Source organism: Macrosteles quadrilineatus, unplaced genomic scaffold, assembly GCF_028750875.1.
Source record: "Macrosteles quadrilineatus isolate MER2022 unplaced genomic scaffold, UCM_ALF_1.0 Scaffold_9__3_contigs__length_116548681, whole genome shotgun sequence".
Classification (NCBI taxonomy): Eukaryota; Metazoa; Arthropoda; class Insecta; order Hemiptera; family Cicadellidae; genus Macrosteles; species Macrosteles quadrilineatus.
This window is the reverse complement of record NW_026542602.1, coordinates 52,025,342-52,053,139: the sequence shown is the minus strand read 5'-3', so window position 1 is coordinate 52,053,139 and position 27,798 is coordinate 52,025,342. Positions and strand designations below refer to the sequence as shown.

Genomic DNA, 27,798 nt, shown 5'->3' with positions numbered 1-27,798 from the left:
TCCAAATATCCAGAGTTATGGGAAAAGTGGTTTAAGCGATTTGAAAGGTATAGAATTGCATCAGGACTGGACAATGAACCTCAAGTAAAACAAGTAAGCTGCTTGATTTACTGTATGGGGCCTGATTCTGAGGATATATTATCAACAGCACACCTCTCAGAAGATGACAAAGCCTCATATGAATCTGTAACAGAAGCCTTTGACAACATATTTACTGGCAAAAGAAATGTCATATACGAACGAGCAAAGTTTAATTCAAGATCACAACAACCAGATGAATTATTTGATACATTTCTGGCAGACATAAGCTCAATGGCCGAACACTGTTCATTCAAGAACCTTAAAGCAGAACTAATACGTGATAGAATTGTAGTGGGTATAACTGATAAACGTTTATCGGCCCAATTACAAGAAGATTCAAATCTTACATTGGAAGAAGCAGTTCAAAAATGCAAACAAAAAGAGTCCATCAGCAAACAAGCAGCTGAACTAGAAATGATATGCCAAGGAAAACATGCAGAAGTTGACCGAATCAAATCAGACCAAAAACAAAGTGCAAGATTTAACAAAACCCATGATTTAAAGACAGCTAGGAAAGAATGTTGTTGGAACTGTGGAGGTCCAATGCACCCCATGCCCTGCTAAAGATTTAACATGCCATTACTGCCAAAAAATCGGTCACTTTGCCAAACATTGCAGAAGCAGATTATTAGAGACTAAAACAACGGACAACACGAAGAGACTCAACGAAATAGGACGTTTGGACAAGCCTGACAACACTGAAGCTTCAGTAGCATATTTAGGACCTGTGAATGCTTCATGCTATGACTCCAGTTCTTGGTATGTAGAAATATTTATCAATAACCAGTTAGTTAAAGCGAAACTTGATTCAGGCGCAGAAGTTACAGCCATTCCTTCAAATGTAATTCATGCAAAACTTATGAAATCTGACCGTATACTTAGGAATGCTGATCAGAGGGAACTAGATGTAAGAGGTATGTTTATAGCAGACATAGCTTACGATGGGAAAATGGTAAAAGAAAAGGTGTATGTTGTTGCAGGATTAAATGAACCTTTACTTTGAATTCCTGCGATTAAATCTTTAAATCTCATAACCCTCAGAAAAGCTGATACTGCAGGACTTAACTCAATTACCTTAGACTCTGTATTAACGAGCCACCCTGAGCTTTTCATTGGTCTGGGTAGCATTCCAGGAGAATATAAGATTGAATTGAACAAAAACGCTCAACCGCACTCGGTTCGAGCTCCAAGAAACATATCAATTCCTTTACGTTCAAAAGTGGAGACAGAATTGAACAGAATGTTGGACTTAGGAGTGATAGAAAAAGTAGAGTCTCCAACTGACTGGTGTGCACCAATAGTACCAGTACTCAAGCCCAATGGTAGTCTACGTTTGTGTGTTGATTACACTGAACTTAATAGGAATGTTAAACGGCCAAAGATAATACTACCAGATGTAGAAGAAACACTAGGGCAAATTGGGCGCTCTAAAATATTTTCAAAACTAGATGCCCAGTCAGGGTTTTGGCAGATAAAAATATCACCTGACACAGCTAAACTAACTTCTTTTATTACTCCATTCGGAAGATTTTATTTCAAGAGATTACCCTTTGGCATTACAAGCGCACCAGAGTTTTTCACTACACAGATGTTTAAACTTTTAAATGGTATCGATGGGGTATTATGTCACATGGATGACATACTTATACATGGCCGAACACAAGAGGAGCATGATTACCGGCTCACTCAAGTATTAGATCGCTTAAAAAAAGCAAAGGTTGTACTGAACAAAGAAAAATGTTCTATTTCCCAAACATCTGTGAAGTTTCTTGGAAACCTGATCGACTGTGATGGTATCAAGGTCGATCCTGATCGTATACGAGCACTCGAGGAACTTCCCCCTCCTAAAGATATTGCGGGAGTTCGACGATTAAATGGTATGTTGAATCAACTGAACAAGTTCATTCCAAACTTAGCTGATAAAACTGAATCATTCCGTGAGCTTACTAGAAAGAATAGACAATTTTGTTGGACAAGTCAACATCAAGAAGCCCTTTCAGACATTATACAGACCGTCAATGAATCAATATCTTTAACTAAGTATGATGTAAATGCTGAATCTATTGTTATAGCCGATTCATCAGCATATGGATTGGGTGCAATGTTACTTCAGGTTGAAGATAAATCTCCCAAAGTAGTGATGTTTGCTTCAAGGACCTTACAGGCCCTAGTGGAAGACATCAATAGAAATCAATAGAAAAAATCTATTGATATCACTAGATGCTTAGTGATATCAATAGATGTTCATGGATATCATTACAAGTAAATACAAACAAATAGACATCACTGAAAACTTAGTCAATACATATCACTAGACATCTATAAACATAAAATATATCAATATAGATCATTTGAGCAAACAAATCGTTCATTGATATCAATAGAGAATATTTTTTAAATATGTTAGATGTAAATATAAATCAATAGACATCAATACGGATAAATAAAATGCAAAATATCTATAAAATGTATCACATATGAACATTATGGATTATACAAAATACCAATGTAAACTTTGTGAAATAAACAGTTATAAAAATGTTATTTTTTGAAAAAAGGAAAAACTCTAGTTCTAAACATTAAAATTGTTGTAAAACAGTTTACAACTTGTATTAAAACTGATTTAGAACTTCAAAAAAGTGGTTGTAAAACAATTTTAAAATTGTTGTAAAACCGTTACAGCTCGTATTGAAACTTATTTTTTTAAACTCCAAAAAACTTATTGTTAAACAATTTTAAAATTGTTTCAATCTTATATCAAAATTGTTGTAATATGAAGTTTATATAAAAATGTTTTAAAATTTTTATACAACAATTATTGTAATACAGCTTTCGACAACTTTAAACAATTTTTTTGCTTATTAGGTTATCGTTAGGGATAAAAATGGCTCACAAATTCATTATTGAATTCCTTATTTCTAGAAATCAATAAAAATAAATTGTATTGACACTATTCATATCACCCAAGTAGCAAGAAAACAGTTTGAACTGGTAATAAAACAGTTTTGAAACATGTTAAAGCATATAAGTACATGCTTGAAATGACACAAATGCCATTGAACATCTTTTTAAAGTTAATTATGAGGCCTAACACAGCTTCTCGCATTCAAAATTGCTATCATTACTCAATTCCATATGAAGCGTCCGTGGTGTAATGGCTAAGACAACCGGCTTCCATGCTGGAGTCCCGGGTTCAAATCTCGGGAACCCACTGGACTTTTTGCCAAGAATTTTTTTACTTTTTTATTTTTATTTTATTTTTAGTGCATAGTTGATATTATTTAATGTTTTGAAACAAATTAAAAATGGTTTTTTAACAAGCTACAAATTATTTTCAAATAAGCTAATGACTCGGATCCTATTTACTTGTATTGATATGTATTGATGTGTATTGATGTGTATTGGCCCAAATACACATACACATCAATAAGTATCAATATACAATTTTTGTATTGATATATATTGATCTCTTCCACTAGGGGGACTGTGAAAGACGATATGCCCAGATAGAAAAGGAAGCTCTTGCATGTGCATGGGCCGCAGAAAAGTTTTCTAAGTTTTTAGTTGGAAAAAAATTTAGAATCCTAACAGACCACAAACCATTAGTTTCACTCCTTGGAAGCAAAGACCTAGACACAATACCAGCTAGGATTCAGAGATTCAAAATGCGATTGATGAAATTTTACTACTCCATCGAACACATTCCCGGAAAAGAAATGTTTACAGCAGACACATTAAGCCGAGCGCCGATCCCAGATTCTACAGATGAGTTCACAAAAGAGGTAGAGGCACACATTAAGGTAATATCTTTAAACTTTCCAGCAACACAGTCAAGATTGGAACAAATAAAGAATGCCCAGATCCTGTGTGAAGAATGTCAGATGTTGGTGAAATACACAGAAAATGGATGGCCTAAATATAAGAAGGATGTGCCAGAGAGTATGAGAAAGTGGTATACCTTTAAAGACGACCTATCTATAATAGAAGACTTGATATGTTATAAAGAAAGAATTATTATCCCATTTGAACTTAGAAAAGATATCATTAATAAACTGCACGATGGTCATTTCGGGTCTACACGCACAGTCCTCCGAGCGAAACAATCTGTGTTTTGGCCAGGAATTACAACAGAGATAAATAACTTGATTGAAAATTGTGACACTTGTGCTAAACACCAAAACCAAAAGTCAGAAAAAATGATTCAATCAGACACTCCTGACTATCCATGGCAAAGAATAGCAGTTGATTACTTTGACTTTGTGAAAGGCAAATACTTGGCTGTTGTGGACTATTATTCACGGTACTTGGAAATGATAAATGTGTCCACAATGACTGTAGATGAACTAATCAAGAAGATGAAAGCCTGTTTTGCTCGACATGGGATCCCTGAAATCGTAATTTCTGATTCTGGCTCACAGTTTACAAGCTCAGAATGGAGAGCCTTTGCAGCCGATTTTGGGTTTAAAACTATTTGTTGTAGTCCCTTACACCATCAGGCAAACGGTGAAGCTGAAAGAGCAGTCCAAACGCTTAAAAAGATGCTTACAAAGAACAAAGACCCCACTCTTGCATTACTGGAGTACAGGTCAACACCAGGTCCATCAGGGTGCAGCCCTTCGGAATTGTTGATGGGAAGAAGACTAAGAACCCGACTACCGTCATTGACGAAAGATCTCAAGCCTAAAATGGTAGATCACAAGACATTTAGAGAATTGGACAAACTATATAGAGCAACTCAAGCAGATTACTTCAATAAACGGCATGGAGTGAGAGATGAAAAGCAATTCACTATTGGATGCAATGTGTATATTCCTGATAGGAGAGAAGATGGGAAGATAGTTAATAAAGTAGCTCCAAGATCATACACAGTTAAGACAAACGAAGGCATGTTACGTCGCAACGGGGTAATGCTAAGACAACTACAACCCAAAACATCTGATGACCCTGGAACTGAGCCTAATTGTTTTTCCTCATTTGGTAGACAAATAAATCCACCAAGAAGAACGTGTCTTTAAAAAAAGGGAAGAGAAGATGTCATATGTTTGTTGTTCTTTTATATTTATTTAGTTGAGCGTAGCTCTTTGGGATCAACTTCAATGCAACAAATAAAGCAACATCACTCAATAACGGCAGAACACATTTCAGCTAAACTTAACAAGATTACTTAGACTAATAGTGAGATGGTTAATAAACAAACAAATTTCAATTAGATAATGCTAATGCAATTTAAAACGAACTTAAAATTTCCAAATTTTAACATTAGGCTTATGGGACTAAAGTAGCCATATGACAGTTTTTTGTTTACAAGAAAAATGTAAACAAGAGAACCAGTGACTACTTTCTTGGGAACCTATTTGTGTTGCCAGCTGATCAGAAACAGCCAATGTTAGAAATCAGGATTTAATAAGCGATATATTGAACCGAATTGAAATCGATATTTAATCCGATACCACATCACAGGTTATATTATGTTGAATTACATCGACGGTGCAGTAAGTTATTACACTTATTAATAAAACGCAGATTGAACACTGGTCTAATTTAGGCATGTGGGGAAGGTAGGTCGGGGTTTATAAGTATTCGTGACTACATGTTTTGAAATAAGGTTAGATTTGGGAGGTAAAGTGTAGGTTATAGCGAGTATGTTTTATCTATGGTTATAGGTAGGTGATCGAGTTGTTTCCCAAGTAGCAACACAATATTGTTAAAATGTTGAAATAATGTTGCTTAACATTGTCAACAATATTGTTCTGAGAATATTGTTTTAATGTTGAAGCAAGATTTTCCCAACATTGATCAACGTTTTATGAAAATATTGTTTGATAATATTGATTAATGTTGAAAAAACATTATTTCAACATTAACACATTATTTTCCCAACATTGATCAACATTTATTGAAAACATTGTTGTCAATATTGAATAATGTTGAAATAATTTTTATTTCAACATTGAAACAACATTAATAAGATTGAAAACTGTTTATGGACTCAGCTCATCCTGAAAATCAAAATAAATATAAACTAGGCTTTTATTAAGTAATAAAGGGAATAAGGTTGATGCTAAAAACAAAATACTAAAATAAAAATTCTACCCAAACGGGTAGAAACAAAAATATCTTCAATTTAAATTAGAACTATTTTCTTGTGCGCGCCATTAAAACGCGCGCGAATGGATCTATCTATTAGCTAGCATCTAGCAAACTAGCATGGTAGCAATGGTAGCATCCATCTTCTTCATCTCATCGAGTCATCTCATCTTCCATCATCGGCACGGCACTCGGCAGCTCCAGAGCATCTTTCATTTCAATCAATCATCTCTAGTCCTAGTCTCAATCTCGTAATTTTTATTTCACTTCACACCATGTTGCAATGATTGTATTTTCCCTTTGCTTTGAGATTCTGATGTATAATAATACAATTATTTACGGATGAATACAGTTTTTTAATGGTGGCCAACTTGAGATACCAGCTTTAAGGTAAGTGCATCTTGTTATGAAGTTAAGTTTTGCATTCATAGTTACATATCAAAGTAGGCTAGGCTTGCACTCTAGTCGTAACTTAATAGAGCCAAGCCTAATTTATTAAAATCTTTTAACCTACAAATGCAGTACCGACTGCTAAGATTGACGAATTGTGGATATTTATAGGGATGCACTGTGGATGCGATGCTCACTGGTGTGGATTAACGTCCGCACTAGTGAGTACTACGACTATCCGCAGTACTATCCTGATAATTAGACCAATTCGTAAATTACAAGGAAAAATTTGGTTCGGATTCCACTATAAACTGTAGGTCCCTTAGTTGCCATTAGCTGTATGGGCTATTAAAATTAACAGCTGTGTCTAAGGAACATGTCGGCCTTAGTCACTAACAAGACTACAAGATCGCGCCACTCATCCTTCACTCATATTTGGGTTAAAATACGCACATAGTGGCGTCCCCATCTTAAATAATTGATAATTGATAATTAATTGTTAACACACAAATAAAATATGTAAGTGTGATAGTATGCAAGGCTATGTAGGCTAAATAAGTTAGGCCTATAAGGCTAATATTTATAAGCAAACAAAAAAAACTCATTTGAATGCTGAAAGAAAAAGTAAAACCTAGCCTAATCATTGAGATCATTGTGAATGCATTTGCCCAGAAAATTGAAGTTATAAGTTAATCATCTCCAAGGCTTGAATCATCTCACATCTTTTTTACCTAACCTTAATTTAGACGAAAATGCGTTTTCCTGTTTTGCCATTGCAGTGTAACCTTTGACATATTTTAGCCTAGGATGTCAATATTATTTTACCTAAACTTACGTTACATACCAAAGCCAATTTACAACTTCAAAGTAGGCTACAATTTAATTATCCTATGAATTGGTCAATAATTTGTAAATTTAAAGTAGGCCTAGGCCTAACTTACGTTAAGTTACCGTTGGCCTTTTTATAACTTAAGCGGAACAACTTGATAAGTTATTTAATCCCAAGAATAACTTAATTTTAATGCTAGGGCCTGCATTGATCGATTTTACTACACTAATTTCGCTAATTTCGACCTCTAAAGTTAAGTAGCTTAACCTACCAATACAACTACTTACAGTAGGTAGCCTTAACAGTAAAAAGTTAAGTTTATACTAAAATTATTTTAAAACTGAAAGATCAGTTGTTAACATTACCGTATCACTTTAGTTGGGTATCTGTGTTATTTTAGTTCATAGGTACCTAACTAACTTAGCCTTAACTTATTTAATTCGTTGGTAGCAGGCCTAACTTGTTCTGTACCGGTCAAGGTTGCTGTACTTTAACTTATGGGCTATTCTTATGTTTGTTATGACTTAACTTAGTCACACTGCTTATGATTAAGTTATGGCAGTAATTTTAACTTAACTCGAACAGTAACCAACCTGTACATTTTTGCTTGTCTCTTGCATACAAAAAGCACTTAAACACACATTCTTCACAGGCACGAGGCAGAATAACAATACCGGTACATATGTTATTTAACACCTAAAATAACTTTTATGCTAGGGCCTAAATTGATTTTACGGTAGGCTCTACCTTAACCCTCCGAGTGTTATGTGTCGTAAAAGCGACTCATAACACACCCGCTGTGGTGTTATGTGTCGCTTTTGCGACTCACAAACACTGTTTACGGCGACGGCTCTGGGACTGGCTGAATCGGATTGAACTGGATCGAGTAAGGTATAATTTTTTTCAGCAGATTCAGAGCTTTCTCCTGATGTCTGTTTCTTCATTTTAGTTCCGAAAATATTGTAGCAGACAGCTGACGTGCGTATTTGTAAACAGCTTGGTTAACCTCGCACCGATGACTGATGTGTTTAATTACGTTTATCATTGTTTTAGTGTTAAAATCAAAAGTAGTGATATACGTGGCGCATTATAAGAAGATTTAAGTGATTTTGAAGGGCTGGTTGATGATCCTGAAGAAGTAGGTAGTGATATTAATGTAAATTATCAGCCAGATTCCTAGCTATGGTTAGGCTATGCATTCTTAGCTAAACGCTATGTACCGAAATCGGTTTTTTGCCCATAACTTAACTTATTTATTTTCAAATCTACTTCCTTATATTATTATATTTTTGGAATCCTCATAAAATTCTGAACAAAGTGGCTATTTTAAAATATTTGTAGACCGATAAATTATAACAACTTATTGAGCGCAAACATAATTTTTTTCATTTAGCCTATTTTATAATTTTTGAGAAATGTTAACCCCACAAAAATTGTTGAAATTTTTTTTTGTAATGTTTTATATGTTAGGGCCTACCTTGAAGCCCATAATTTTCCAAACAAAATGATATATAAAACAGTATAACTTACTTTACATTGTTTTTAAGTATCTAAGATACATTTTAATAAAACCCTGCGATTGCGCAATAAATGGGCGAACGTTAAGACCAAAAGTAGAGACACTTGGAGGGTTAAGTTACTAAGTTAATTTCAACCACTAACTTACCATTACAACTACAGTAGCCTAATATCAGTTATAAGTTAGACCAAAAAGATATTTTAAACTAAAATATCAGTTGTTAACATCATCACTTTACATTTCACTTTACATTAGTGTAGTTGGGTTTTGTTATTTTAGTTAATAGGTACCATTAAATTACTCTTTAATATTATAATAGCCTACCGCATTGTTTATGTTGAGTTTTTGTTTTCGTTAACCAAAACTAAGATCGTAAAATCATCAATAATAATGAATGTCTCTCTAACAGGAAAGTACCCCTAACTAACTTACATTAATTTGTTGGTAGGCCTAACTTGCTCTGTTCCGATCAAGGTTTGCTGTACTTTATATAGGCTATTCTTATTTGTTTGTTTTAACTTAGTCGCACTGCTTATGAATATGGCGCAGTAATTAAAGCCTAATTCAAACAGTAATCAACCTGTACATTTTTGCAGGTGTCTTAAGTTACATAAATACAAAAATCCCTTAACTTAAACACTCTCATTCTTCACAGGCACGTATAAAACCATGGGGCACGAGGTCAAAATAAAATCAGTAGACTCTACACAAGACTGACCAAGTTTCTAACATCCTTTGAAGCTACAGGTAATTGGCCTTTTCAATTGATTTCCTCTGTCAGCTCAGCATGTTAGCCTAGATAGTTTTAAGAATGTGATGTATGCATGGTTGATTGTATTGTAAGGCCCTTTTACAGACTTAAAGATTTTTCAAAGCGGACTTTAGCTCTATTAATCTTGCATGATGTTTTTCTAAAATATAGCTATCAGTACTCTTATTTGGTTTTTAGTACAATGAACTTATTAACTTATTTTGCTTTAATGTATCATATTTTACTGTTGTATGACTGACTTGTGCTTTTCAAGCTTTCATGACAGTATCAATTGCATGTAATTGTCTAAATATTAATAATTGCTTTATATCATATTGTATGGCTAGGCCTATCGTTTGACTAGATTAATCAAATCACAAAACATGTATTAATAATCATAGGGAGTGTTGTGTCTGATGAGGCTACGTTGTAGGTAATCTCAGCCAAGATCGATTAGTAAAGTAGGCTGACCAGATGGTAAAAACTAGGTAGGCTATCAAGGTGAGCACTTTTTTGTCTAAAAACGCCATGTGATTTTGCAAACTGTCATAACCTAACCTAACTAACCAAACATGCTGTTAATGAAAAAATCAAATGAAGGTTTACTATCGAAAAAATTGTTCTGTTCATAAAATAAAATTATAACTTAAATGCCTCAAATTCTAAAAAAAGATGTACAGTTAAGAAGTAATCACATTCTAAGCAAAATCTTTGACAAAATGTTAGTGTCACCGGTGGGATTCGATCTGATAAGTATTTGATTATGAGCCGAACACTATCCACTTCACCTCGAACACCGATGGCAGCACTTCGTACCGTTGCGGTACGGTAACAGTGTTCATTATACAGGGTGTCCCGGAACTCTCTACCAATATTTTAGGGCATTGCTCCTGGGTAAGAAACATACCTAAATATCATATTTAAATTGTCCGGAAGTCCTTAGTTACTCACACAGCCGCCATTTGGTTTTTTTTAGTTATTAATTTTTTTTCTAAAGAATGGTTAAACATATGAAATTGAAACTATGCACAAACATTTATGACAACTAGACAAAGCTACAAAAAAATTATGAAGATTTTTCAAATTCATAAAACAAAGTGGCGGCTATTTAAAATTTTTATAAAATCAACGGTGTTTGAGCTATTTAAGAAACAAAATTTTAAATGGCCGCCATTTTGTTTTATGAATATGAAAAATCGTCATAATTTTTTTGTAGCTTTGTCTAGTTGTCATAAATGTTTGTGCAAAGTTTCAATTTTGTATGTTTAACCACTCCTTAGAAAAAAATTAATAAGTGAAAAAAACAAAATGGCGGCTGTGTGAGTAACTAAGGACTTCCGGACAATTTAAATATGATATTTAGGTATGTTTCTTACCCAGGAGCAATGCCCTAAAATATTGGTAGAGAGTTCCGGGACACCCTGTATGTATTCATTCAACCATTAATCGATTGGATCGAGCCTATTTGGTCCGAAATAATATAAATACTTAGTATTTCGTTATTGAACCGATAGTACGTGGCGTTTTTGTACGAAAATTTGCTCACCCTCTTAAAAAGATTAAACAAATTTGATCATTTCACTAAAAAAAAATAAAAAAAAAGATTCTCTCTGACACCTAATGTTTGAAGTACGGTAGCCAAGAAATATATTGACTACCGGTTTGAAAAATATATTGGTAGGCCTATATACGGTTTGATATAATGGCAAAAAATAGCTTTTGGTTTTGTTGTATGTTTAGGAAATCGTTTCTCGAATGACTAATTTTACAACAGCCTACCGCATTGTTTATGTTAAGTTTTTGTTTTCATTAACTAAAAATAAGGCAATAAATAGCAATATTAAAATATTTCTAGATAATTTGAAGCTTGTATAAGAGTAAATAAATAAGCCTTTATACTCTCTTCTGACTCTCTGCCTAACTAAATTTTTAAATACATGCCTTTCATACATAATATAGGTTAATATAGGTCTTGTATTATATTTGGCTATTAATACAAGTAGGCCCTATTCAACAATTTAGTCAATGGTAATATGAAAAAATTTTTGACAGTGGAGAAAATAGTGGAAAAGGGAGTATTTAAATTACAGACCTTGCAAATCATTAACAATCTCCAAGGCTAGGTTTAACCTTAAAATAGTTATTTTAAAGTGGGCCAGGGCCATGAGGCACAATTTTTATTTCAGCTGCGGTTTTCAATACGGACGAAATGAGAACATTCTATTGGCTGTCATGGTCTGACGTCACTCTCTTCTCTTGAGAGAACACCATTAGCGCAACGATACGAAGTTCAACTATCGATGTTGTGTAGTGGATAGAGTACTCAAACGTTGTCTAAGAGTTATCCAGTTTGAATCCCTCCAGTGACACTAACTTTTTGTTAAAGATTTTGCTTAGAATGTGATTACTTTATTTTTTGTTAGAAATTGAGGCATTTATAATTTTATTTTATGAACAGAACAATTTTTTCGAATAGGTAGTAAACCTTCATTAGATTTTTATCTTATATCTCTTTTTATATTATTAGCAAGTTTGGTTAGTTATGTTAGTTTATGACGGTTAGGTTTTATATTTTTTTCATTTTTTTACTCTCATTTCGTCTACATTGAAACCGCAGTATTAGCTGAAATAAAAATTGTGAGAGCGTGGAACATAGATCAAACATGCCTGATGTACTTCATAAGCTCTATCCAACCCTCAACAACATGAAATAGCAGCTGTTCTTGTTCTATACTTTCAGATACTCCCAATTCCCATGCAAAATAAACTTGACACAAAGACTTTTTTTTAGGAAAGGGAAGGATGCCGCTACAGTCGAAGAGAATCGGGCCTATGGAGATGTCAGCGAAGATATAAACACTTTTCAACAATCACTAGGCCTATACATTGAGCCTACAGTTATTAATTTTTAAATCTTGAAAGTGATTTACTTTGGCCTATACATTGAGCCTACAGTTATTAATTTTTAAATCTTGAAAGTGATTTACTTTTGTTTACAGATTTGATATATTATAAGAATATTTTGTTCGCTTGGTTTTTTGGTCTCTTTTACTTTTGTGATTTGACCTTCTATAAAAAATGTATATTTTGGGCTTTGTGAAAGAATAAACAAAATATTTTTAAATTGTGACGTTATATTTTACCTTTTTCTTGAAATAAATATACAACTTATGTCAACAATATTCCACAGAAATACTTTTTGCAGATTTTATGAAATAGCATAGCCTACTGTTATTCAAGAATAAAATAATATATTAATAATAGTTTTGTCAGTCAATAGAGTATTACCTAAAATGAGTTTTTTTTGTTTTGACATTTTTATTATGCATTTATGCAGGCCGAAGCATTTTGAATACTTAGATTGTTTAACAATTATTTTGTGAATTTTTTAAAATATTAGCTTAATATTGACAGGATAATACAGCCGATACAAAAATACTTTAACAATGTTGTAAAAACAATAATCAAAATATTGTTAATTGATTATTTCTAAATTTTTTTCAAAATTGTCTTAATATTGGCTTAATATTTCCATATAACATTGAAACAACGTTGAAAAATATTAAGACAACATTGTAAAGACAATGTATTTTGTTTCACGAAAACGTTGTAACAATATTGTTACCACATTGATCAATATTTGGGCAATATTGAATGAATGTTGTTTAAATGTTGAAAACAACATTGAAACAACGTTGAAAAATATTAAGACAACATTGTCAAGACAATGTATTTTGTTTCACGAAAACGTTGTAACAATATTGTTACCACATTGATCAATATTTGGGCAATATTGAATGAATGTTGTTTAAATGTTGAAAACAACATTGAAACAACGTTGAAAAATATTAAGACAACATTGTCAAGACAATGTATTTTGTTTCACGAAAACGTTGTAACAATATTGTTACCACGTTGATCAATATTGGGGCAATATTAAATTAATGTTGATTAAATGTTGACAACAACATTGTTATGCTACTTGGGATTTGTGTTGCACCAAATAAACTGATAATATTTTCCTGGTCAAAACTACTATAATGCACTTTTGGAAGAGGTATCTGAATAACAAGATGTAGTAAAAACAAGTCTGAATTATTATAATTTTAATCAATAAAACCAGCATCTATTGATTTTTTACATTTAGTTACTTTTATACAAATATCAAATCACGTTTGTTCCGCTCAACTGGCTTTCACCTCTCTGAAAGCAACCCTAGTTATTATTAAGATCATCTGGAGATTGTTGTTGTTTTGTATTTACAAATAATTCAGTTGGTAACATTTTATTCCTAAGATAAAAATTGTTAATCAATATAAAACTTCTTTATTTGACACATAGATCTATAGGAATGAAGCCTAACCAAGTGAATGTTAAGAATAGTAAATATGTGCATGAGAGGTTGACTTCTAAAGTAGTGCAAGTTAAAAAGCCAAGATATAAGGTAGGTGATAGCGTAAGGATTTCCAAGTATAAACATGTTTTTAGTAAAGGTTATACTCCAAATTGGACAGGGGAACTATTTACAATAGCAGAAGAAGAATACAAAGCCTGTGACTTATATCTTGAAAGATGAAAATGGCAATATAATCAGGGGAGGCTTCTATACAGAGGAGTTGTTAAAGACCAAGTATAAGGACATGTATTTGGTAGAGAAGGTAATTAGGAGAAAGGGTGATTCGTTGTATGTCAAATGGCTTGGGTTCCCAAGTAGCCAGAACTCATGGATTTCCACTAAGGATGTCCAAGGGAGCACATCATAAGCTGGGAGCGCGCCCGAGTTCGCGTGCAAATCTCACATGATTTTGAGAATATACATGTGAATAGATGTGGATTTGAAATGTTAATAGAGTTTGAACATTTATATAGGGGTGTATTGGACAAAAGCTGGATTTTTTAAAAAGTGGCCAAAAAAATGAGCCATATTCCAGACGTGTTTTTCAGTATTAAAAAAGTAGAAAATTTATATAGAGGTGTATAGGTCAAGAGCTGGGTCTTTAAAAAAGTGGCCAAAAAAATGAGCCACTCATTTTTCTCATTTTTCCCCTATAAAAAGTGCCCTAAAAGTGCCTCCAAAACGCCGAAAGTGGGGTATCTTTCTGGGTTCACCACTACTATTATATTTCATATTATTTATTAGTATTTCATATTTGTTAAAATATTTAATTATTGATCGCACTAACTATCAATCTCAACTCAACTCTCCTGTAAAATGGCGTTTGCCGTGTGTGTAATAAATAAATAAATAAATATCAAAGCTTGTGTTAGCTTAGCTGTACCAGTAGATGCCAATGACAGGCCTGTGGGCCTAAACTATTTGGCCTACCTAAGTTAGGCATAATACTCTAAAGTTTCAAAAGTGATTTATAATTACCATATCCCCTAACATTAGCTCTAACTTAAATCAGCTTGGGAGACTGAGATAAAATTTTTGTTTGATCATCCTTGTAACTTACCTAGTCCAACCAAAGTAAAGCCATTAGAAAAAGAAATAGGCCTAATGAGTTTTTAGATTAGAGGTTTTTCTTTCAACGGTTAGGGTGAAACTGTAGCTTCACAAGAATTTTAAACACATTGCTAATCAAGGCTTGTGTAGTTGTGTACCAACAAAAATAAAGGAAAACATCTGAATTTTCGTTATTGAACACAAAGACGTTTGTCATTAACTCTTATTAGTTTGATTTGTAAATTGTACAAACTAAGTTACTGGCTCGGTGTCAACTCAACTAAGTAAGCTACTGGTACTGGTATAACTTATCAGAATATTTGTTTACTAGGCTACTAAGTTAGTGAGCTTTCTGGACGGCCCTGCTTTCTGTCAAGTAAATCTTGCATTTTCCTTTAAACCAAGTAGCCTACTAACCAACAGAACAGTCAGAGTTGCGAGAAGATAAATTATTTTGAACTACAAGACTAAAACCGGGCTTAACTTACCTAGTTTTGAAATGAGAATTTTTTTAGAATAGGATAGGCTAGGAGTAGGACATTGGACGGATTGGTCACTGGGCTAGTGGGTTAGGGCTATAAAAAACGACTCCTGTTTGAATGTAGAAATAGATTTTCAATTAAAATTGTTTTGGTTTAGAACACTATATATGTTTTATATTAAATATTTTAATGGATTTATAATCATTAATCATACATTTAAATTTAAATAAATAATCCGTAAATTACTGAGCTGGTGTCACTTGCTTTCCATGTTATCTTATGGGACTTCCGGGGCTGGACAGCACCACTTGCAACGTTGCCAATTCTACAAGGCCGCGGCCTGTAGTTAAAGGCGGCCGTGGGTGACCACCCCCCCCCCTCGGGCATACATATACATATATTTTTACTTCATGTAATACAGTAGTGCATACAAATTGCGTAAAATAATTTGTCACACTAACTTTGGACAAAGAAATGGTATAAATCTGCCATTTTGTAGACTTAGTTTGCCCTAATTTTCGAGGGGGGGATACCCCCAAATCCCCCAGACCCCCTGGTTCGCTCTCCCCCCCTTGTGACTGTTCTAATTCCGCCTCTGCGTTAAAGGTGGCCGTGGTTGATCTCTATTGTTCAGCTCTTATTTTATCGGTCAACAGAACCCTCTTCGAAGATCAGCATGGATTTTTAAAGAGCAGAGGCACCACAAGTGCAATATTCTCCTTGGTCAACAAAATAGTCATGAAGCTTGACGCCAAAACCCGTTATTCGGGTGTGTTCTACGACCTAAGTAAAGCTTTTGACTTGGTTGTCCATTATCTGCTGCTGAATAAACTCAAGCATTGGGTATCAGAGGTGTGACCTTGGAATGGTTTTCAACCTTCCTTAAAGGAAGGAAACAGGTTGTTGAGTTAACAGCTGTTGATAGTGTTGGATGTGTGAGGCATTTCAGGTCCTCCGTGGCTTCAGTCACAAGGGTGGGGTACCTACCTTAAGGGTCTGTCCTAGGTCCATACAGGACTTTTTTCTTATTGCTTAATTAAGCTGCTAATTCGATTACCTGTTAAAATATAGATGATTTCAAAACACAGGATTGATTTACGTTTTCTCCAGTTCCTTTGCCCTTCTCTGCCATTTACCTGGTTGGATTTTTACTAAATTATTCCTTTAAATTCCTCAAATTTATTTTATATTAACTTACTTCAAATTTAATGAGTATGCCCATTTACGTTTGCTGCTACAGGAAAAGCAATAAGGTGTGTTTTTATTGAAATGTTAATAGCTTTATGAAATAAACAACTTCTCCAAATATGGGAAAAAATATATCCCTAATCAAACTACAACAGTAACTGATAGTCCATAATAATCATTTGAATTTTAACATTTTCATTTTACACACTAACTTAAAAATCCCCCATATGGGAAATTCACTAAAAAAATAGATAGCATCTGTAACAGGGAATCCTAAAAGGTGCATAAAATATTAACTTTCTTTGACTAGTATTACTTAATTTATTTATATCAACATTATATACATCATATACAAAATATACAATAAACATACAGTATATTCAGTAGGAACGAGGCTATATATCTAAGGCAAAAAAATATCACTCCCTTGATAATCAAAATCAGTCAAAGTTTAAACTATGTCAACTTAACCTTTTGATTTAACAAATCATAATTAATTTCCTTCAGAAACGTGTTTTTTGTAACAAACAGCACATGTAAACAAAATCGCATTGATACCTAAATGGGTGCCTCTAATAAAACCAATCAGTAAATAAATGAAACATATCATTGATGTATTTGATTAATTAGTTTATTATGCTTCAATTTGGTTAAGAAGTCTATTAGAAACCTATCGACTATTCGAAAATAATTTTTAACCAACTATTTTTTAAAATTTGTGACACAAGTTAAATAACTGTAACTGTTACTAATAATGAGTGAGTAAATTAGCCATCTTTGTTATTCTCTAATTGCTCTTAACAGTAATTTTGTCACACTGATAGATTTTCAATAATTACATCTACCTATCTGTTGAATTGTATTTACTTAATTTACAAACACATGTACAATGTAAAAGTAAAAATAATGAGAAACAAATACGTAACAAAGAAAACAATGCACAAGGTTTTAAAATGTCAGTAGAAAGAATAGATACTACAAAAAGTATCTGTTTCATCTTAAGGATTTTTTTTTTTTAATTGAAAGTAATTTTGACAGACAGTAATTGCATTTTTAAAGCATCATTCACACTGGAATTTGCCACATAATGTTTTAATATGACGTCGACAAATGTTTAGAACATTTTGTTGCTACTTTCAGTGTAAAAAGGGCGTAAAACCAAAAAAACTGTAAGCAACAACGCTCTTTGAAAAACCAAATGTCAGTCATAAACACACTAAACTGTCAAAACATCAACATCTTTTTTAACCAGCATAGCCTCCACTAATAGAACGTCGTTGGAGTGTGGCAACGTCTAACCGCCCAGTATGTTGCGATGGCAATACAAGTAATAACAAATGTGTAAAAATAAACATTGTGCAGACACTCCTTTATGAATTAGTGCAACAGCTGTATTGGTAAGCCGGGTCTGTGCAAGGCCCCACTAGAAAAAAAACAGGCCATGCTGCAGCACGGGCAGCGCAACACTACGTCACAGTGGTTGATAGTTGTACTAAACTCTTAACATTAAAATCTTACAAACATCTAGCTTGTTTAGTTACCTAAAACATATGGGAATGGCAATGGCAATGAATTTATCAATGAAATCTATCCACTAGTGTGACGTCATGGATCCTGCAGCATGGCCTGTTTTTCTAGTGGGGCCTTGGTCTGTGGCAATGCTATTTTTTCTCACCTAGGCCTTGTATTAGAGCTTCCTTTGGATTGCTGTAAACATATGTTTAAAAATTGTTGTCAACTCTGGTGTAAATACAGCTGACAAAATATTTAGTGAATAATGATGCGGCTTGGAGCTGTGAAAGAAGCACAGGTTTAAGTAAAGTGTATTTTTAACAATACTAAAGTACAGTGGACTTTTAAGTAGCAGGAACACTGATAAGAATTTATCCAAACAGCTGTGCATACTCGATCAGTACAGCCGGCCGACCTATACAAATGACCTAAAAGTGTCTCATAGATCAAAAACGGTTAATTCAGAATTTAAAATACTCTTCAAATCTGATTTGCATTTTTACGACACATTGGAATTGATATTGATCTAATTTTAATACCCATAGAGGATAAATTTCCATACAATCTTAACCTAGTCTGGGCTCTCAATAGGTAACAGTTGTCTCGTGATCTCTCCTTCTATTAACGTCGGCATCACAGTCCTCTCTTTACTGGTTAGGCGCAGTTGGTTGCGTTTGATTTTCCATGTGTTATTCGTCAATGGGTCTTTGATAAGCCAAAACACTTGTTCAAATACCCCAACGACTACACCTGGAACATAAGTCATCAAATAATCGGTAAGAATACCTTGACTTTTTGACTTCAACTTAGGTAGACTAAACTAAAGGTTTGGATCCGCAGCCACCACATAATAATTTATTAGTTGCATGGCCATGGAGTTTTCTGTTTGTAAAAGTTTGTGTATTTGTGTTTGTATTTTGTTCATATGTTTTCAAGACTGATCTCCTGGAAGCAACAACTTCACATTGTAGGGCTAAACGATGACATCTTAGTGTATCAAAACCGGTTGCTACTCAAACGAATAAGAGAGTTCAGCTAGCTTACCAGAGAAAGTCCAGGGGCTAATAGATTACAGGCTAATTATTACAGGGGCTAATTATTTACAGTAAAAAGTAAAAAAGCATAACACTAATATTTCATACTACAATATGACTACTTCAGAGAGTAGGTTGAAGATAAATCAGAGACTTCTAGTATTTTAGGGTTAATTTTAAAATGTTTACTTTACTGTTTGGTTTTAAAAATCAGAAGACAAGCTATTGTTTACTCACAAACAAAGCATTTTTGGCCTCTGAGGACATCAAAATGAAAAAGTAAATCAATCTTGGGTCTTGGTCTTTCCGTGCCACCTACCGTTATAGCTTCTTTCCCATAGAGAAAGTTTCTTAACCCACATTTGACACCTTCTGACAACTACTTCTGATTTTTAAAATAATATATTTATAATTTATATTTAACTAGTCAATGCCAACTACACTCCCCCAAGAGTTGATGGTACCTACCCGCGCTTTGATGCAGTGTGCCGCACACAAGCACACACACAGCACCATGTGGCTCTGATCTTCCCCGCACACCTTCCGCGCTCAGGTTGGGGGAGAAGTACAGCTTGTGTCGTTGTTTGATGTCCCTTATCAGAGTTACGCTGGCTGTACTGCCTTCCGCCTCCTCCGTCACTGTCTGACCATTGGACATCATCTGTGAATATGAAATATGGTCAGAAATAACATTCCGCTTACTTGTAGACTATAGCTGAAATGAGCCAGACAGTGATCACTGATGTTAAAACTGATCCCTGTTGTGTACACCAGCATTGTAGACAAACTAAAGATGTACTTATTGTTGTAAACTGTAGCAACTAAATTATAAAAATAATCATGGTACGTTATCAAAAAAATATATAAAATATAGTTTTGACAATATTTAGCACACTCGGTGGTTCATTAAATTGTGCTCTAGATCAATTAACTAATTAATTAGGTTAATTAATTTTTTTAGTGAGTCGGTGGCTCAGTCGGTAGCGTTGCGGACTTCGGGCCCAAGGCAGCGATGTCGTGGGTTCGGATCCTGGTCACTGCCGATAACATTTTATCAGTACAGTTCACCTTTGTACTGTACCGGCTCACTCCTTGCTTTGCTGTAAACGATCCACGCACGGGCGCTTAGTCTATGTGGACGGGCAAATGCAAGGTTAAAAGAGGCCGCCAACCTCTTTTTATATAAAAAAAAAAATAATTAATTACACAGCTGGTTCTAAAAACAACATGTCTGCAATGGTAATATAAAGTCAGTGGTAGTAAGCCTACCAGGAGTGATAGCTAAAAAAGGATCTTGAGACAAACAATGGACCACATTTACTGGTGTATGATTGTTTTCTGAATGAAAGTAAATATTTGAAAAGCTTCCGTAATTTTCTACTGAACACCCTTGTCCATAAAGCAATTTTTTTTCTTTTAGCTTAATAAATTAAAATAATCAACCAACTGCATTATAAAGATTAGGCCTACTCGCTCAGCTGAGTAGTGAACACAGTAAAATGTAAACAAACAGACAAATCGCTAGAGCGCTTGAGTCGTAAAGACTAGAGCAAACTAAGCTGGTAAATACTGTTTGATATTGATTTCCAAGAATTGGCCGGATATACCGAGAATCAGTACAATCAATGCCTGTATACAAGGAGTTCTACTGTACAAGAATGATAACTATCATCATATAATTCCATATTGGCTTATCATTAATTAAAGACTTTTTAGATAGCCGGAATCTCCTTCTAAATTCAGAAAAGTCCAATTTTGTATCATTTTAAACAAAACAAACTGGGAACAAATTAAAGCCTACAATCATAGATAAAACATACTCCCCCAAGTAGATATCTCATCCTTATGCAACAGCTGAAGACAATTTTATTGTTAGTTCTGTACGGTTTATGTAGAGGTCGTGTTTTGTTTACAATTTGTTTCCAGTTATTACAGTAATTTAAAACCTCGTTTAACCAAATAATACGATCTAATCGTAAACAATAACTTGTCTCCTAGTTATATAACCTAACAGTAAAGCACAAATCAAGAAATTAACCCTAAAATAATAGAAACAAAATTTTGTCGACACTAGCACCCAGTGTCACCGTACATGAACTAGACACGAAAAACGTGCTTCAAAATGTACAATGGGATGACAAGTCTACTTGTGTTGGTTAGTCTATGCTACAATCTAGATAAGAAAACTTATTATGTTGACACAATTTCGTGTAGCCTACCAATCTGTACATTTTATGAAATTAAGAAGATGATGATGATCATAAACAACAAACCTCTATCTGCAGCGTTGCATCGTTCCAGAAATGTTCCGCTCCGACAGCAAAGTTTCCCCCTTGTAGAAAGTCTTTGTTAAGCAGCTGGTAATACCACTCGGTAAACTTGTGGGCAAACAGATCCACTTGGAGAGGTTCAAGATGACTGGTCACCTGACAAAAACAATCCACAGGATATGGCTTTGAGAGTTGAGGAAAACATTTCGTCATTACCTAGGGTTAAAGTAATTATTTTTAAGATTTTTAAGTATTCCCTTCAGTTTTAAGAACAATTAACAATGTAAGTTTACCTTCTGGTTGCATTGCCATGCTCTTGACTTTATTGAATGTTCAGCTCGATGCACATTTCACAACAACTTGTGGTATCATCAGGACCACAGTTAATTGAAAAAATATGTATTTACATTTAACCAAACTACACTATTTATAATCGGTCGGCGGACGGTGTAATTACGCCTGGAATATACAGCTGCGTGTACACCGTCCGCAGATCTAAGGATTTATACACTTACCTGAAGGTTACGTTCATTGTTTGAATGATTCGCAAAATTTTCATTCGGTTGCTCATTATTTGACTGAACAGGTTGTTTCCATAATCTCAAAAGCATAGAGGTAAGTGACTTCTTATCCAAATTACTGTCAGTGGTCACTTTTTTCCAATGTAAATAATTGAACAACAGTTCTCGTGAGATCTTTTTTCTCGAGAGTATACTTTCAACTGAGTCAGAGTGTTGTAAAACAGCTTCGTTTGCCTCTGAAAATATTTTAGTGGAATTAACTTAGACCTAATTAATTATTATAGTGATCAACTAAAGTTTTGAATGTTAAATATTTAGCTACCGGTATACATTTTTTATGTAGAATACCTTTTGACATGTTTTGTCATAATTATGGCTAAAATGCAAAAAACTCCTTCGCAAAGATTGCTATTACTTGGTAAATAGTTAAAATCTTAGAAATTAGATAACTATGTTAAATTCTGGGAAGGGACGTCCCAGCACATTAGAATAGAATAGGTAGTCAGAATATATTTATTGCCGAAAACATTACAAAAATGTACAGGCTAATGTCAATGTAAAAATATACAATTGTTTAGAAAAAACTGTAGATTTCTTTCTTCTTTGCATAAAACTAAGCAATAAGTTACTGCTAGTGGGCTTATCAAATTAATTAATTAAGTTTACTTAAACATAATCCATAATAAGACAAAAAGTCAACAGATAATACAGTTAAATATAGTGAACAACACTCAATTATCACAACTCTTTTGTGTGATTCCTTACAATATCTTTCTAATTTTTAGTAAGTTAACTTCCAACATCCAAATAAAGCTACCAGATATGCCCTTTCCAGGATATCCAGATAAATAAGTTAATTAGGCCTACATACAAAAATAACAATTGTAAATTATTCTTTAATAACTTAGCCTACCATTGTTTTGACACACGTAAACAATAGGGCCTTCTATACAATAAGATAAAGTTTAGTACGGTAATAAAAAACAGCATGATTTCTAATATGGCCAACAGAAGACACTGATTTAACCAGCAACAGTCGACAGGGCTTTGGCCGAAATCTGTTCTAAGTATTAGGCCTATCACATTTTACTTAAGACTTCATTACACTGATGAACAAACTTCAGTTTTATCAATTGAGGCTTGGCTACACTAAAACGACTTTGAGATTCAGTTTTTCTCAGATACTTTTTCATATGAACATGTTTTAGATTTAGAATGATAAATTCATGTTGACTAAACAGAAGCATCATAGGTAACGTGACCATATATTTTGGAGTTCAAAGCGGGACAAACCTTGCCGGGGGGTCTGGGGGGTATGGAATTTTGAAAAATTTTGAAAAATAATAGGTGTAAACTAGCGTTTTTATGCAATCTAGACGTGATATTTTTTAAATCATAATTTGATTTTTATTTGAGTTTTTACTATATTTAACCTATTTGTTTAAGGTGTTTAAACATGAATTTAAATTAAGTTCATTGGACGGAACATATCTTTACTTCGAAATATCCTCAAAAGTCAAAGTGGATAGCTTCACCAAGCTCACCCTAACAGCGGGAAATGAGCAAAGGAACTGAATTTACAAATGGCGGATGGATGTCATCGGGATTCGGGAATAACTAATAAAAAGTAACATGGACAGTTTTTAATGTAATTTTTTATCATACAGTAAAAAAATGCATTGTTATCCCTATATAACATTTTATTCAAAAGTAAATATCCTAATACACCAATAAATGCTCACCTTAATTGGTAGGCCTGCAAAAATCATCAAGTTTAATCTCGCTGTTCAATTCTAATCGTCAAATAAACATTTGTAAATTATTATTCCACTATGTAAATGTTAACCAACTTTATCCTTAACATCCAACAAATGGATTTACAATAAGAATCTCAATAAAAAGTTTGCCATTTATTAATTTACAGTGCAAGAAATTCACAAAATCGTCCTTAATAATAAAATAACCATTCACATTACATTACAAAAACATAACAAATAATACTGTAAATGAATACTAGCTCAAATTGAATAATTATTTGCATCTTAGTTTTTCTTAGCAAATGTAAACACACTACGGTAAACGACACAAGGGAACCACTTAACTTAATTAAATATTTGCTCAAACCGTAGCTCAGTCTATTTGATCTCAGAGTTTAGTGGTATATTTGTCACTGGAGGCTATTTGTTGCAACGCTTTTGGAGATGATCGTAACATTGCATAAAAGTCCTGGCAACTCAAATTGAAATTAAATTTTGTTTGAAGAATCGATTTTAAAACATTGACAGAAAGTTGAGTTTTTTCAGATGTCCACACTTTTGTCATTGATGAAAATACTCTTTCAACAGATGCATTGCTCCCTGGGAGAGTCAACACATATTCCACAATTTTACTTGCGTATTCGCAGTTTATTGAGTTATCTTTAAAGTGCGTGAAGATCTTAGACCATCTTGAATCTGTTTCAACTTGTTCTTCGTTCCAATTAGCAACATTGCTTTCAACATATTTCAACACATACCCAATTTCATCGAATACTTTAGTATCACAATCTGGTGGAAAATACTTATTCTTAATTAAATAGTCAACTGACGGTTGGATGTCCTCCCACTTTGGAGTGTTCTTCAACATCACCCATTGAAATATCTCCAAGTTTTGAAAATGGACAGTCCATTGATCTAAATACTGCAGTGATGTCTCGTAAAACGAAACAAAGGTGTTAATTGATACTTTACTACTTACTTTACTTACTTTACTTTACTTTACTTTACTTTACTTTGATACTTTACTTTTTTTTTTTTTTTTTTTTTTTTTTTTTTTTTTTTTTTTGTGTTTTTGTGTACTTTTTGTGATACTTTGTTTTTCTTCTTCTGAGCAACATTTCGTCATCAAATTGCGAACTATGTGTGGAACAAATTTGTTCACGGCCTTCTGTTTGAGATTTTCCTTCAAGATTTTTACTTGAACAGTTACCTCGATTGCTGAGACCTTGTCACCTTCTACATTTGAAACAGTTTGTTGAAACGTAGCTGCTTGGCTATGTATGAAATAAAGCCATACTTCTGAATGTGGGTTTCCAAAAAACTTCCTCAGGATCTCAGGACATTTCGGCTGGTTAAGAAAGTACTCTTTAAGTGGCACAAAAAGCTTCAAAATTCTTTCAACTGCTGGCATTAAAGCAAGCCAGCGAGTCTTGCTGTATCCCAACATTTTGTGGTACTCAATGTCGACCGAATCACATATTTCTTTGAAAGCTTCCACCCTTACTGTGTACAGATAGAAAAATGAATACACTTTAACGACAATAACCTCTACATCTACTGGCAAACAATCTGATGCACTTAGTATGGCGTTATGCACTATATGTGCTGCACATCCAATGCCTACAATATCTCTGCCTAAAAAACCTTTTAGTTTGAAATAAACATTTTCTTTCCCCTTTCTAGCTGCACCACCAAAATTTGTATTGGTGTTATCCCCGCTGAATGAAATTACTTTTTGTGTTAATTGATGTTCTTGCAGCACGTCCTTCAAATAATTGACAATAATATCTGATGTTTCTCCGGGGAGGGATTGCAAATCTAAAACCTTTACTTTAATGCCGCTAAATTTATCAAAATAGCGTACTACAACAGGAAACATTTTTTGTGAACCATGATTGGATGAGTCTGTCATTATACAAACATAGTTGCAACTAGTCAGATCCTTTTTAAGCTCAGCCTGAGCTAATGGGGCAATAACTTGTGTAACTATAGCCTGCGTCTTGGTCTTAGCACAGTGGAACTTTGGTTCAAAACAAGTATTTATTACCTTGGATGCGCAGTCGTTGGAGCGGAAGCTGTGGTTCTCACGTACGGTGTGGTAGGCCCAGGCACCCTCAGCCGCTGAGACGTCCAGGTCTTTTTTGTTCGGGACGTTGCTTTTGAAAAATGAAGATATAGTTTTGCTCGAGCACGCAGCATGGTCAGAAGCAACATGTTTGTTTGACTTTAAGTGTTTATCAATATCATTAGCTCCTCCATGAGCAACGCTAAACTCAGTACGACACTTCTCACAGACTACATCACTTTTGTTCGTCTCAAACTTAAGTTTAATAAACGGATATTTCGATTGTAATTCACTATTAAATGTGCACTTCCGTTTGGGCATTATCTAATGCAACAGTAATTAAACCGTAGACCTACAATAGTCAAATCACAAACAAACTTGCACCGAATGTAAAGTTAGAGGTTAAGGTACACAAACAACTTGACAGTTTAGTTTACTGACAACATGCGTCTTTTGAGGCCGTAGTAGCCTACAGCGCTTCAACACTCGCGCGGAAATAAATTGTACTAGTGCCGATCGTTGCCTAGTACAGTATATTGTATTGTATAGTCGAGTTCACGCGATCGATGGATGAACGATGAAGTGCTAATTGTACAGTTAACCAAATAGGTTAATAGGTTGGTTTCCGTCAGCTTTCCTTAAAATTACTAACTAGTATTCTTACACGAACTAAACATTAGTGTGAAAAGGCGAATTTTCATATTCCATTGAATATTTCAAACGCCTGACCTCCAAAGCGGGACATTTTGGCGTCCCCCGGCCGATTGTGGGGACAGCGGGACAACTTGTTGTAAAGCGGGACTGTCCCGCCGAAAGCGGGACGTATGGCCACGTTAAACATAGGCCTACCAAGCAATCATAATTTTAAATGGTTGAATGGACAGTGGAAAGCTGTGTGGCTTGATTTAATGATTACCGGTAACATATTTAAACATCATTCAAGAATTTATTATTCCAATGATTTTTTTCCGTCCAGCCCAAATTAGCCTAATAAGTTAGTCTTTGGTCAGGCAAATTTTTATTTAAGTAGAGCCTAGGGCCTCATCAAAATCAGAAAATAAATCTAGCCTAAATGTAGTCCAATTTTCGAGGTGAACGTGCATGGGATTAAGTATGAAAGCCAAACAATATGTAATAATGCAGTTTAGTTGCTAGCATTATTATCACAAAATGTTGATAAAATAAGGTATAGGACTAGGCTTAAGTTACCTTCTCTTGATCCTGGTTTCAGTAGACCTTTAGTGACAGTCGAAGCTAATGACAATATATCATCTTCATCCAAACCACTTAGAAGTTCTAGTACATTAATTCTTTCTTCGAGAGAAAGCATGTCTTAAAATTTAAACTTTCGTAATTTTTAACACCATAGGACAACAGAGGGACAACATAACCTCGCCCTTAGTAGTTCTGGAACTAAATAAAAATAAACAATAAGTTTTTTTATTTTTCGGAGGTTAGGTTGAGGTGTTTACATTTCATTACAATCCCAAGTATTGTAGATAGTTTATACAGCCTGATTCTGGTAGCAGAGTAGAGTGAGTAGGTAGATGGAACGTGGAGTTGGCAGTACTGTATCACGACCACTGAGCTATAATTCTAACTGGAGGTAGCACTGAATGTCAAAGATGCGTGTCGCCAGCCGCCATGTTTGCGTGAGGTGTGAGTTATAAAGAAGCCATGTTATTGGATGAAAAAACTCACTGCTATACAGACCTAGTTATAGAAGCCATGTCATTGGTTAAAAAAACTCACTGCTATACCAACCTAACAAAATCAGCGACACGCTCTTGACAGACTTCTGCCATGGCAGTGCTACCTCCAGTTATAATTTTAGCTCAGTGATCACGACCGCCTTTAAAGGTGGCC

The 27,798-nt window shown here is 34.2% G+C and overlaps 2 protein-coding genes and 1 long non-coding RNA gene across 3 annotated transcripts; 2 read left to right on the top strand and 1 right to left on the bottom strand.

Moving 5' to 3' along the window:
* The first annotated feature begins 3,746 nt into the window (after positions 1–3,746).
* Positions 3,747–5,096, top strand: LOC129003437 (uncharacterized protein K02A2.6-like). The gene has a single exon (XM_054431731.1). It carries the CDS (start codon positions 3,747–3,749, stop codon positions 5,094–5,096), a length of 1,350 nt encoding a protein of 449 aa, XP_054287706.1.
* A 1,230-nt stretch (positions 5,097–6,326) lies between these two features.
* Positions 6,327–12,781, top strand: LOC129004433 (uncharacterized). Its single transcript, XR_008491709.1, has 3 exons — positions 6,327–6,558; positions 9,562–9,653; positions 12,449–12,781. It is a non-coding gene; the product is annotated as an uncharacterized LOC129004433 (long non-coding RNA).
* Positions 12,782–17,088: 4,307 nt separating this feature from the next.
* LOC129004064 (uncharacterized protein C3orf38 homolog) lies at positions 17,089–27,414 on the bottom strand. The gene is made up of 5 exons (XM_054432447.1): positions 27,142–27,414; positions 22,105–22,346; positions 21,593–21,745; positions 19,788–19,980; positions 17,089–19,035 (listed from the first exon to the last, which is right to left on the bottom strand). The coding sequence occupies exons 1-5, from the start codon at positions 27,260–27,262 to the stop codon at positions 18,857–18,859; spliced, it is 888 nt and encodes a 295-aa protein (XP_054288422.1). The 5' UTR covers positions 27,263–27,414; the 3' UTR covers positions 17,089–18,856.
* Positions 27,415–27,798: the final 384 nt, after the last annotated feature.